The following is a 13359-nucleotide window of genomic DNA, read 5'->3' on the forward strand; positions in this document are numbered from 1 at the left end:
GATCTGCTTGATTTCCTTCTGTTGCACCTGCCTGTATCTGTTGAAGAGCTGAGTTACTTTACCAGCTTTCTGCTCTTGTTTGCCCTGGGTATGTAGAAAGAAGTACGCTTCTAGTTCCTGGAAATGGAAGCTCCATATTTTGGACATGTCCTCCCAGTGACGTTGTCCCTCTTGTGGTCAGGTAACCTCTTGTGAACAGTCATTCCCCTTGCTGATGGATCAGTGTTGTTGCATCGCGTGGAGCCCCAAACGTCAGTCCTGGGTTGCTGCTGTTTCCTGGGGAGCCCGCCCAGTTTCCCTGCACATTCCTTGTCACTAAGAGCACAGTCTGTGTGCCTGCCAGGTGCAGACCTGTCATCTCTTCTATTTGTCTGGGGCAAAGGTAGTCCTTTTTCCCTCTTGGCCCAGCTGGGAAATGCTGAAGAGAGCATGGGCAACCCAAAAGGCTTCAGGAACTCCCCCTTCCTCTGAGGCAGCCCTCCATCAGGGTGGAGAATGCTCTCCTGGACAATGCAGTCCATTTGTGGTGGCTGGCTGGAGGAGCTGACCCCAGAGTGTGGCCCTTGCTTCCTCTTTCCCTCCATGTAATCCTGAATCTCCAGCTTGGATGTTTTGGGTGCCCTCAGGCCATGCAGGCACTGAGTCTGTATGGCGAGCCCACTTGCTTTCCCCATGCTTCTGCTGGTGCCAATGGAAGAGCGTGATTTTTGGTTTGTCACAGTCATGCCATGATCAGCCTTTCTTGGGATGGTAGGTGGTCCTGCTGCTGGTCCTGCTGCCACTTTGGCCATGCCAGGAACAGCTGAAGAGGCCATGGACAAGCCATGAGGCCGCAGCAATTCCTTTTCTCTGCGTGCCTGCCCCTCATCCTTCCGAAAGAAGCTGTGGCGGTTGGTCTTCTCAGGGCTGAAAAGGGCTGTTTCTGTCTCATCCAGTACAGGAGGCCGCTGTTTAAACCCAGGACGAGGGGTAACGGACACAAACGGAAGCACAGCAGGTCCTGGCTGAATATGAGAGGGCATTTCTTTACTGTGAGGGTGACAGAGCACTTGAACAGGTTGCCCAGAGAGGTTGTGGAGTCTCCTTCTCTGGAGATACTCTAAAAAACGCGCCTGGATGCCATCCTGCGCAATGTGCTCTGGGTGATCCTGCTGGGCAGGGGGTTTTGAATTGGATGATCTTCAGGGGTCCCTTCCAACCTCAGCCATTCTGTGATTCTGTGACCACCGTCTCAGTGAAGAACTGGTCCCAACCACCCAGCCTCACCCTCCCCTGTCACAGCTCCGTGCCCTTCCCTCGGTCCTGTTGCTGTCCTCTGGCAGCTCAGCGCCTGCCCCTCTGCTCCCCTTGTGAGGAAGCTGCCGGCCGCCATGAGGCCTGCTCTCAGCCTCCTCTCAGCTGGGAAGGAGCTCTTTATTACTTTTGGTCCCACTTGATGGCAGAATTGTCAGCACAACCGCTTGACTTTTGCTAAAATGAGCAGTTAGCGAAGGGCTTTATTAAGGGCCGGTGTCATGGGGCAGTAATGCCATATCCGCAGGCCTGGCGGGACCGACCCACGCACTCAGGCAGCCCCTTCTTGCTGCTTCCTTTCCAAAGCCTGCACTTCAGGCAAGACTGCAGATTTTCCTCACTCTGCAGTCTGGCTTTGTACACTAAAGAGTTGCTCTTCTCCTTTTAAAGTTCTCTTTCACTCTGCTCTTCCTCTCTTGGCATTTTTCATCAGCTTTACCTCTTGCTGAGTGATGGCTTGCTACTGTTTTATGCACGTAATCGTAGCACAGTCAGGAGGAGGGGCTTGGGCTTGATGAAGCGGACACAGGGACTTCGTGGTGGTAAGGTGCCAGCCCCAGTATAGGGATGAGTTCAGGCTGGTGGGGATTGCTGCTCAGTGATCACATCTTCCTGCCACTTGTAGGGCCATGGAAACAAGAGCAGAGATCTCCTTGATTTCCTTCTGTTGCACCTGCCTGTATCTGTTGAAGAGCTGAGTTACTTTACCAGCTTTCTGCTCTTGTTTGCCCTGGGTATGTAGAAACAAGTACGCTTCTAGTTCCTGGAAATGGAAGCTCCATATTTTGGCAAAACAGATTCTGTTTTATTATGAACCTCAGGAATGTCTTGAAAGAATTTTTGTATTTCTAGCTCTCTAGCCAGTGTAGCAGGAGCAATGGCAGGACTATGCGTAAAATCCTGCGGCAAGTGAGTAAATGCATATTGTAGTCCCTGCCAGGTACAAGCAGATCCCTCCCTATCTGTCTCCAGTGTTGGAATCATAAAAAACACATCCTACGTGTCTACTGTGGCCATCCGTGGAAAGGCCTGTTCATTAGAAAAATAGACTTTCTCAGTTCAACTGGGAATAGACAAAGTAGCCAGTGCAGTGGCGGCATTCAGGGCTGTGTAATCTGTGGGTCGCCACGTGGCCTTTTGTGGGAATGAAAGTTGTGGTTTTGCAGGGGAAAATGCCACTAACCTTGCATATTCAAAAGTGATTGTGCAGGCGAAGCGGTGGTATAACAGTGCCGAGTGTTAAGAAGATAGGTGGATAGTGGAGGGTCCCACTGACTACTCAAGACAGAAGAAGTCCCTCTAGTCACAAGAGAAGAAGGGGAAAGAAGAAAGAAGAACAAAAAAACACCACCACCAAAAAAAGGAGACATTAAAAGTCGGTCAAATAAAATTGTACATATATGGTATAGTAATAAGCGTCAAGTAGGTTGTAAACCTGTAGTACTCAGCCAATGAGGAAACAGGAGAGGAATCAAACATTGGGTAATAGGGGGATATAAGGTTATGATACACCTCTGCTGTGCGCTCTTGCTTGTAGGGCGCCACCACTGCAATCACCAATAAAAATGCTAGTTCAGTGAGATCCTCGCCTGAGCCTGTGTTATTGGCTGCAGGTTGTTTCTCATTCTTTGGAGTCTCAATGGTCAACGCAGGGGAACAGTAGCTTTTAACAGACCATTATGTTTCTCAACCTTTCTGGAGGCTTCTGGATGATATGGGCTGTGAGACATCCATTCAGTGCAGTTTCTTGGTCCAGGAGCTCAGAAGAGTATTTTGGGAATGATTCCCATTCTCTGACTCTGTTCTCTCAGGGCTGTCACGATGCCGTACAACTTGCTTTAAAAGGCCCAAGATAGTGTTTTGGGCAGCGGTGTGATTTACTTGGTATGTTTCAAGCGACCTGCTAGTTGCTTTCACTATGGTGAGTCTGTAGTGCTTTCCTTGGAGGGTCACGGTAGCAGTCCAATATAGACAATCTGCCAGGCCTCACCCTAACAAAAACCTAGCCAGTGCCCTCTAGTCCAGGGAGACTACTCGTGTAGCTCACTTGATTGCTGCACTTGTTTCACATGTTGGGGGGGATCTGTGTGATGGCCTCAATGGTCAGGTCCACTCCTTGATCAAGAGCCTACCTGTATGTGCCATCTCTCCCTAGATGTCTGGATGTTTCGTTGGCCCATCGAGCCAACAGCTCATCCTTAAATTCCCAGTCCAGGTCTACGTGAGACACATTTTTGCAGGCTGCTTTACCTGGTCGTTGCTCCCATGTTCTTTAGTGGTGTGCTTCTTGGACATGTATCTAAATGCTGTAATTTTACATCAGCGTTTTTTGTCTGGGCAGCACGTCTTGCCACGATGCAGCAACCCAGACTGGTTCATATCTGTGCTGCCAATTGGTTTGCTTCCACAACGGTAGACAGACCCCCAGGGCATCCACTACCACCCATGAGTCAGCAGACCAGGCTGCACAGGTCCCTTCCAACCACAGCCATTCTTTGATTCTGTGATTCCTGAGGAGCAATGGCAGTGTTCAAGGCTGGATAATCTCCCGAGAGTCGCCACTGGCCATTTGGAGTCTTTACTGGCGCCAGAGGAGAACTGCAGGGGTGATGAGACTTGACAGTGCTTCCCCATTCTTCTAGCTCTTCTACCAGTTTGCTAAAAGGAGGGATTGTGGTTTAACCCAGCAGACAGCTAAGCACCACGCAGCCATTTGCTCACTCCTCAACAGTGGGATTGGGGAGAGAACCAGAGAAAAGGTAAAACTCATGGGTTGAGATAATGACAATTTAATAGTAAAAGAAAAGGAAGGGATGATAACAGTAGTAAAAATAGAATATACAAAGTAACTGACGCAAAACACAATTGCTTACCACCTGCTGACCAATGCCCAGCCTGTCCCCGGACAGTGGCAGCACACCCTGGCCAACTCACCCGTTTTTATTCTTCAGCCTGACGCCATATAGTATGAGACATCCCTTGGCCTGTTAGGGTCAGCTGTCCTGGTTCTGTCCCCTCCCAGCTCCTTGTGCACCCCCGGTCTCCTCGATGGCAGGGCAGCGTGAGGAGCTGAAACGTCCTTGGCTCCATGTAAGCACTGCCACGCAATAATTAAAATATCCGTCTGTTATCAGCATTCTTCTCTTCCTAAATCCAGAACACAGTACATTACTGCATACTAGGAAGAAAACCCGATCTCAGCTGAAACCAGGAAAGGACAGATGGCATCAGAAGGGAACCTGTAGTGTGGCAGACTAAGCAGCTTGTGGTGGGGGACAGGAGTGGGCTGTGACCCTGGCCCCAAGCGAGGAGCCCGGCGGAGCCGTCCTGGTCCCCCACCTCCCCACAGGATGCAGCACAGGGGCACCGGCCTGCTTCAACGTGGGCTGGGGGCTGTGACCTCACAGAGGCGTTGCCGTGTGCTGTCTGTGACCTCACGGCCGTGTCCCTATAAAGCACCGGCCACCACCCCCCGTCTGCCAGTGCGGTCGTACCTGGCTGTGAGCAATGGTCGACAGCAGCTTTTTCCTCATCCCCAGCCTCATGCTTTTGCTGGCCGGGATCTCCCTGCTCTCCAGGGGTTGACGCCAACAGGTACAGGGCGCTGGAGGGTGGGGGAATTCGGGGCTGGGGGACTGGGGGCCAGGAGGTGTTGCAAGGGGTCCCGTGGGTCCCTCCCCAGGTTGGTCACAGTGCCGTGCTTCTGTGCCCACAGGGTGACGGCCGACTCCGGCGAAGTTGTGGACAGCGGCAGCGGCAACCACCGGTACCGAAGCCAGGTGAGTCCCCTGTTGGTGAGCCTCAGCACCGAGCAGCCCATCCCTATGGGGCTGCGGTGGCCCTGGTGCCTCTCTCCCACTGCAGCTCAGACTCCCTCCCTGTTTTGCAGGCGGCAAGAGGCGTTACCGGTCAGTTACTGTGGACCACATCGTACGTGAGTCCATCATTCGCCCAGACGGGGGGCTGCCTCACAGAGGGGTGCAGCTCACTCGCCCTCTCAAATTGCCCATGGCCCCCCCAGCTGTTCCTGATATGGTTAAAGTGGCTGCAGGACAAGCAGCAGGACGAGCTGCAATGCCAAGGAAAGATGATCGTGGCATCTCTGGAAGAGAAGACAAATTGCTCTCTTCTATCAACACCAGCGGAAGTGTGGAAAAAGCAAGTGATTCCTCCAGAACGAACAAGCAACCACATGGCCTAACTAAAGTAATAGTTACTAAATAGTAACTAAAGTAATTCTAGAACAAATAATTCCCAGGTATGGAATTGTTGGAAATACTGACTCTGAACAAGGAAATCACTTTCTGTCAGAAATGTTGCAAGGGCTAATGTGGACTCTAGGAATTAAGTGGAAATTTCATACTCCTCGGCATCCTTCCTCTTCTGGAAGGGTGGAGCAGATCAGACAGTAAAGAAGCAGTTGACTAAGTTCTGGAAACTCAGCTTCCCTGAACGAAGTGCTTACCTTTGGCACTTCTCTGAATTCAAACTGCCCCAAGAAAAGATGTGGGAGTTTCACCATATGAAATATTATTTGGATTGCTGTACATGGACAAAGGGAATGAATTACCTCAAATTGAGACAAGAGATGCTTTTCTTAATAACTATATACTCAGGCTGTCATCCTCTTTGTCACCTCTCAGGACCCTTGGATCATTAGCTCAAACCCCACCCTTGGAAGTCCTGATCCAACCATTCTGAGCAGGAGATTGTGTTTTGATGCAAGCATGGAGAGAATTAAAACTTCAACCTGAGTGGGACAGACTGTTCCAAGTGCTCCTGACTACTGAGACGACAGAAAGAACGGCTGAGAAAGAGTGGACTCACACCTGGGTAAAAACATCAGATAACCCTGATACCTGAGAGACTGCATTAAGAAAGACTTTTAAGGTTAAAATTGTTTAAACTATCTATTGTAAACATTTAACTTCTCCTTAGAAGGATTCTTAATGAATTATTGAGTAAAAGGGGATTGAATTACACAGAACTGGAGTGTTTCCAGGGAACACTCCCTGGACGTGGGAGAAAAAGGCGGGGGGGGGCGGTATTTAATCCCCACCAGAAGAATCCTTATTAGTTTGTGATTTTTATTGTATTCCTTAATTATTATTTCTTAATTATTATAGGGGTGTATATACACATAGAAATGATGTATTTTAAGTTTATCTTAGTAATACCTATTCTCAATGGATTAGTGATAGGATGGAGGGAAAAATCAGCATTTCCAATTAATCCAGAACATCTCTTGAGTTCTATCTCGAAATAATTGTTGGATTTGCACCCAGATGCCTAGAAAGATTGTAAAGGCCTTGTCCCTGATTGCTATTTCCAGCAGTAACTGTGTCTGGATTCTCTAGATTTCTAAAAATGACAGATCATACTCAGTCCCGGGAAGGAATAGATTTTGAATTTGAGCTCCCTGCACATAATCCTGGCTACAATATGCCGTGTTATCAAAGGTGCCTTTTGAACAACATTGATAGAAACTCAGGGGGCAATATTACTGGCCCTGGGTGTGGAAATATTATCCATGAAGTAGGGAACAATCCATACTGTACCAAATATGGTAGCCACGGGAAGGCTAATGTACATAATGCACACCTGATACAACATGAGAATCCTGTAACTGGATGGCCTGTCCCAAATGGCAAGGGGTGGTACTGGCTATGTGGCAATAAAGTGAGGAAGATGTTGCCCCTAGGATGGAAGAGAGCTTGCAACCTGAGTGCAATAATTCCAAATGTAACTATTATTGAAGACCCACAAAGCTGAAGTCCCTCGAAACCACACGCAGAATTAAGTGGACTCCAGATAATCCTCTAGTAAAATTCTCTAGCATTTCCCAGCTTAGCAAGGTGGTTTTTACCTTGGTTAGGGGTGAGTGAATTAGAAAAAGCTATTGTAAATATCTCAGCTATAATTGAAAAACTAGAAAATAAGTTTGATAAGTCTGCAAAAATAGTACTCTAGAATCAAATGGTATTAGATTTATTATTAACCTCATAAGGAGAAGCATGCACTGTAATTATTACTAGTTGCTCTATATATGTAGATCAAATAGGACAAATTTGACTGATATAAAAAATATTTTGGAAAAAAAAAGAAAAAAAACACAACAAGATCCTACATAGAGTAGCTCAAGATGACAATTCCTGGGGATTTAGAAATATTTGGGAGAAACTAACTTCATGGTTACCTAAATAGAATTTGCTCAAACAGCTATGTGTTGGTATTGTAATAATAATGGCATTGTACACCTACCATCCCCCGTGACATCCGAAGAAGAGTTTTGCACTCTAATCTTGGAAAAACTCAAGAGTGCGGTATGTGAACAGGTGCAAAAACAACAATAGAAGTAAGAAAAGAAGAAGGGGGAATAGTGAGAAACTAAGTTGTGTTTTTGCAGTAGAGACCTAATTTTCTGTATTCCAAGGCAGCTGTGTAGTCATAGTACAGAGAAATGCTAAGAAGGTAAGTGGACAGTAGAAGGCCTCACTGTTCCAAAATAAGGTGGAAGCTTGAGAAAAACAGGATGAGCAGTGTGAGAACAGTAAAACAAAGATCACACGTTCTCAATACATAGCAAAGGGAAAAAAGGGAAAAAGGAGAAATTAAAGGGTTAAAAAAAAAGAAAGAAAGAAAGAAAAATTGTGCATATATGGTATAGAGGAGCATCGAGTAGCTTGTGAGCCTGTAGTACTCAGCCAATGAGGAAACAGGGGAGGTGATCAGGTGTTGGGTAATAGGGAATAAAAGGTTATGATTTGTTTACAAAAATGCACTCCTAATTGGCAGGACGCCCGCCATTGCAATCATGAATAAAATAGCCTCACAGAAGATCCTGTCTGAAGAAAATTATTTGAGATTTTTCTCACAATACCAAGTTGGGAGAGAAGGGCTCTTGGTGGATACTATGCCAACAAGGGCCTCACTCTTCCATAGAATCATAGAATATCCCAAGTTAGAAGGGACCCACCTCGATCATCGAGTCCAACTCCTGGCTCCACAAAGGACCAAAAAACCAAACCCAATGTCTGAGAGCACTGTCTAAACACTGCATGAACTCTGACAGGCTCACTGCTGTGACCACATCCCTGGGGACCCTGTTCCAGTGCCCAACCATCCTCTTTGGTGAAGAACCTTTTCCTAACACCCAGCCTGACCCTCCCCTGTCACAGCTCCGTGCTGTTCCCTCAGGTCCCGTTGCTCTCCCAAAAGAGCAGAGATCAGCACCTTCCCCTCCACTCCCCAGAGGGAGCGGGTGCTGTTGATGGTCGGTACCGCTCCAGTACCCTGGGTGCCACAGGCTTGGTGCAAGTGCCATGAGCACATGTACCTTGTGGCAGGGGCCAGGATGATGACAAAGTCAGTTCTGCAGCCCCGGTCTTTTTGCAGTACTGTGTTGGCTGGGCTGGGAAGCACAGGGAGGGCCGTGGACAATCCAAGAGTCTGCTGGGACAGGTCCTTCCACCGACATCGCCCCTTGTCTGGTCAAGAAGACTCTCATGAAGGATCATCCCTGTTGCTGCTGGCTGGATGGTGGGACATACCCCATCTGGTGGCTCTCATGCACCATGCTGCCCAGCGCTGGCGGCTGGCTGGAGGAGCAGCCCCCTGTGCACATCATTTCAGCTCCGTTTCCTGCCTTGTGATCCTGAACCTCAGTCTGGGCAGGCTCAGTTGCCATCTGCACCTGCAGGCAGTGCCCCTGCCTTGGGCAGCATTCTGGCTCCCTTGCAGCTCCAGATGCACTGAGGCCCCAACTCCTGCCCTGCTGTGTGAGCTGCAGGTTTGGGGCCTTTGCATATTTAAAAGCGATCGTGCAGGCATAACAGTGGCATAACAGTGGGGAGTATGCTAAGCAGATAAAGGGATATTGGAAGGTCCCACTCTCCCAAAACAAGGAGGATGGCTAAGAAATACAACACAAGCAGTTGCGGATACAGCAAAAACAAAAAGTCACGAGCCCCTCCAGTCACAAGAGAAGAAAAAAGGAGGGAAAAGGAGAAATTAAAGGTTGGTCAAATAAAATTGGACATACATGGTATAGCAACAAGCGTCGAGTAGGTTCTGAACCTGTACTACTCAGCCAGTGAGGAAACAGGGGAGGAATCAAGAATCGGGTAATAGGGGATATAAGGTTATGATACACGTCTGCTTCGCGCTCCTGCTTGCAGGACACCCGGCACTGCAATCATGAATAAAAAGCTAGTTCACTGAGATCCTCACCTGAGCCCGTGTTACTTTCTACAGATTGCTTCTCACAAGGGTATCCTGATGTGCCCCTTTTTCCCACACACGGTCCGTCAGTTATAGCTGGAGATGAGTTAACTCCAAGGAGGCCAAGCCTCTCGCGGGAGTCTGAGGGGGTGCATCTGGGTTTGCTCAATGCCTTTCACAGGAGCAGCCAGCTCCATGGCATTGCCTTTGCCCAAATCATCTAAATCATCACTGTCAGGAGGATCAGGAGAACCGCGATCGAGCCGGGTATCTCCTGAGTATTCATCAGCCTCTGCGTATGTAGCTCTCTCACCCTCAGGTAGGCAACTATTTTCTCGATGGATGCACGAAACAAGTCATGAGTTGTGAGCTACCAGTTGGGAATTGCAAGTTAGGAGTTTGAGAAGGTGTCAGTTAGAATACCCCTGAATTAAGAGAGGAATGGGTGAATTCACACTGGACTAATGGGCAAGCCCCCTGCCCTGGGACACCCCTTCCCTGCCACCCCCCTCCAGCCTGCAGGCACAGCCCACCGTGAGTCTGCCGGCGCTTCACAAACAAGACACGATTCCCACCATGGGGCTAGGAAGAGGATTTATTTGGACCGGAGGAGTGAGCTGCCTGGACCCTGGTCCTCTGTCACACCTTTCCACAATTGCTACTTGTGACCGTGGGCCTTGCCCTGCAGGGCAGAGTAGAGTGCCCGCAGGTTCTGCCACTTGCTCTTGTGCACCGCCTCAGCAGAGTCTGCCTGGTGGGATCCCTGGTTCCACGAGGTGCTCGATGTCTTTGCAACTTTGCAGGGCATGCTGGGCAGGGCGCTGGTCCTTAGGGCTGCCCTGCCACCCTCCTCCTGGGGCACAGCTGACTGGGATGGATGCTTCGTGCCCAGACGTCTCTCAAGGATCTGCAGCTTCTTGGCACGAATGTGCAGCTCCAGGGCCTCACGCTGCTCCTCAGGCATAAACGTGGCCTCAGGGCTGTGGAAAAAGACAGGCACGGGGCGGGAGCGTGGTGTCCTCGAGGCCGCTGGGCAGGCAATGGATGCCCCAAGCCTCCTCTGCTTGACCTGGTCCGGATGCAGGAGGGGCTTGTGCTTGATGAAGCGGACACAGGGACTTCGTGGTGGTAAGGCTCCGGCCCCAGCACAGGCATTTTTGGGCAGTGCTCGATGCATCTTTTCAGTGGACCTCTGCACTGGCCCAGGGAAGCGTTGCAGCTGTACTTCCCGGCACTTCTTTGTTATGTGCTCACTGAGCTTGCTGCGGTGCTCTTCCTTCAGCTGCAGCTTCTTGATCCTGAGAGGCGCTGCAGTGTCAGGCTCTTTCCCATTCCTGACATCCGTCACAAACGGATCCAGGATGATAACATAGTCAGTTTGGCAGCCCTGGTCTTTATGCATAATTCCGTTGGCTGGGCTGGGAAGCACTGGAAGGGCCGTGGACAGTTCAAAAGGTTGCTGGGACAGGTCGTCCTGTGGAAGTCGCCCCTTGGACACCTCCTTCCACTGACATCGTCCCTCTTGTGGGTCAAGTAACCTCTCGTGAACAATCATCCACCTTGCAGATGGCTCACTGTTACTGCATTGCGTGGAGCCCCGAATGTCAGTCCTGGGTTGCTGCTGTTTCATGGGGAGCCCGCCCAGTTTCCCTGCACATTCCTTGGGACTAAGAGCACAGTCTGTGTGCCTGCCAGGTGCAGACCTGTCATCTCTTCTATTTGCCTGGGGCAAAGGTAGTCCTTTTTCCCTCTTGGCCCAGCTGGGAAATGCTGAAGAGAGCATGGGCAACCCAAAAGGCCGCAGGAACTCCCCCTTCCTCTGAGGCAGCCCTCCATCAGGGCGGAGAATGCTCTCCCGGACAATGCAGTCCGTTTGTGGTGGCTGGCTGGAGGAGCTGATCCCAGAGTGTGGCCCTTGCTTCCTCTTTCCTTCCATGTAATCCTGAATCTCCATCTTAGATATTTTGCGTGCCCTCAAGCCCTTTGGGCACTGGTTCTCTGTGGAGAGCCCACTTGGTTTCCCCATGCTTCTGTCGGTGTCAGTGGAAGACTCTAATTTGTGTTTTTTCACAGTCATGCCATGACCAGCATTTCTCTGGATTGTAGGTGGTCTTGCTGTTGGTCCTGCAGCCACTTTGGCCATGCCAGGAACAGCTGAAGAAGCCATGGACAATCTGTGAGGCCGCAGGAATTCCTTTTCTCTTCTTGTCTGCTCCTCATCCTTATGAAAGAAGCTCTTGCGGATGGTGTTCTCAGGGCTCAGTACGGCTGGTTCTGCCCTGGGCTGTGCAGGAGGCCGCAGTAACAATCCACTCATGTAAGGCAGCCCTCCATCCGGGCGGAGAATGCTCTCACGCACGATGCAGTCCATTTGTGGTGGCTGGCTGGAGGAGCTCACCTCAGAGTGCAACTCTTTGTCCCTGTCTCCTGCCCTACGATCCTGAGTCTCGGTTATTGAACGTTTGAGGGCTGTCAGGCCATGTGGTTGCTTGTTCGTTCTGGAGGAATCACTTGCTTTTTCCACACTTCCGCTGGTGTTGATAGAAGAGAGCAATTTGTCTTCTCTTCCAGAGATGCCACGATCATCTTTCCTTGGCATTGCAGCTTGTCCTGCTGCTTGTCCTGCAGCCACTTTAACCATATCAGGAACAGCTGGGGGGGCCATGGGCAATTTGAGAGGGCGAGTGAGCTGCACCCCTCTGTGAGGCAGCCCCCCGTCTGGGCGAATGATGGACTCATGTACGATGTGGTCCACAGTAACTGACCGGTAACGCCTCTTGCCGCCTGCAAAACAGGGAGGGAGTCTGAGCTGCAGTGGGAGAGAGGCACCAGGGCCACCGCAGCCCCATAGGGATGGGCTGCTCGGTGCTGAGGCTCACCCACGGGGGACTCACCTGGCTTTGGTACCGGTGGTTGCCGCTGCCGCCGTCCACAACTTCGCCGGAGTTGGCCGTCACCCTGTGGGCACAGAAGCACGGCACTGTGACCAACCTGGGGAGGGACCCACGGGACCCCTTCCAACACCTCCTGGCCCCCCAGTCCCAAAGCCCCGAGTCTCGCAGCCCCGAATTCCCCCACCCTCCAGCCCCCGTACCTGTCGGTCTCGACCCCTGGAGAGCAGGGAGATCCCGGCCAGCAAAAGCATGAGGCTGGGGATGAGGAAAAAGCTGCTGTCGACCGTTGCTCACAGCCAGGTACGACCGCACTGGCAGACGGGGGGTGCTGGCCGGTGCTTTCTAGGGTCACGGCCGTGAGGTCACAGACAGCACACGGCAACGCCTCTGTGAGGTCACAGCCCCCTGCCCACGTTGAAGCAGGCCGGTGCCCCTGTGCTGCATCCTGTGGGGAGGTGGGGGACCAGGACGGCTTCCCCGGGCTCCTCGCTTGGGGCCAGGGTCTGAGCCCACTGCCCAGCTCCAGCCGTGTCGGACAGCTGCTCCTGTCCCTGACCCCAAGCTGGTTAATATGCCACACTACAGGTTCCCTCCTGATGCCATCCATCCTTTCCTGGCTTCAGCTGAGATCGGGTTTTCTTCCTAGTAGCTGGTATGGTACTGTTTCTGGGTGTAGGAAGAGAAGAATGCTGATCACAGACCAATATTTTAATTATTGCGTAGCAGTGCTTACATGGAGCCAAGGACGTTTCAGCTCCTCACGCTGCCCTGCCATCGAGGAGGCCGGGGGTGCACAAGGAGCTGGGAGGGGACAGAACCAGGACAGCTGACCCCAGCTGGCCGAAGGGATGTCTCATACCATATCGCGTCATGCTGAACAATAAAACTTGGGGGAGTTGGCCAGGGTGTGCCGCCACTGTCTGGGGACAAACTGGGCATTGGTCAGCAGGTG

At 50.9% G+C, this 13359-nt stretch overlaps 1 protein-coding gene and 1 long non-coding RNA gene across 3 annotated transcripts; one reads left to right on the forward strand and one right to left on the reverse strand.

Annotated features, from left to right (window-relative positions):
- Positions 1–1445: 1445 nt before the first annotated feature.
- LOC136789022 (uncharacterized) lies at positions 1446–7008 on the forward strand. Of its 2 annotated transcripts, XR_010827727.1 has the most exons (4): positions 1449–4887; positions 5009–5072; positions 5183–5551; positions 5937–7008. It is a non-coding gene; the product is annotated as an uncharacterized lncRNA (long non-coding RNA). The 2 variants fall into 2 exon arrangements; XR_010827726.1 differs by having other exon boundaries at positions 1446–4887; positions 5183–7008.
- A 2682-nt stretch (positions 7009–9690) lies between these two features.
- Positions 9691–12710, reverse strand: LOC136789021 (uncharacterized). The gene is made up of 3 exons (XM_066988281.1): positions 12608–12710; positions 12408–12471; positions 9691–12297 (listed from the first exon to the last, which is right to left on the reverse strand). The coding sequence occupies exons 1-3, from the start codon at positions 12656–12658 to the stop codon at positions 10172–10174; spliced, it is 2241 nt and encodes a 746-aa protein (XP_066844382.1). The 5' UTR covers positions 12659–12710; the 3' UTR covers positions 9691–10171.
- Between the last annotated feature and the right edge of the window lie 649 nt (positions 12711–13359).

Source organism: Anser cygnoides, chromosome Z (assembly GCF_040182565.1).
Source record: "Anser cygnoides isolate HZ-2024a breed goose chromosome Z, Taihu_goose_T2T_genome, whole genome shotgun sequence".
Classification (NCBI taxonomy): domain Eukaryota; kingdom Metazoa; phylum Chordata; class Aves; order Anseriformes; family Anatidae; genus Anser; species Anser cygnoides.

Bases quoted from the DNA above. Each gene is read 5' to 3' on its own strand.
- LOC136789021 (XM_066988281.1), bottom strand. From the start codon at position 12,658: ATGCTTTTGCTGGCCGGGATCTCCCTGCTCTCCAGGGGTCGAGACCGA. The intron at 12,472-12,607 runs GTACGGGGGCTG...CTGTGCCCACAG, and splicing joins CCAGGGGTCGAGACCGACAG to GGTGACGGCCAACTCCGGCG. The intron at 12,298-12,407 runs GTGAGTCCCCCG...CCTGTTTTGCAG, and splicing joins ACCACCGGTACCAAAGCCAG to GCGGCAAGAGGCGTTACCGG.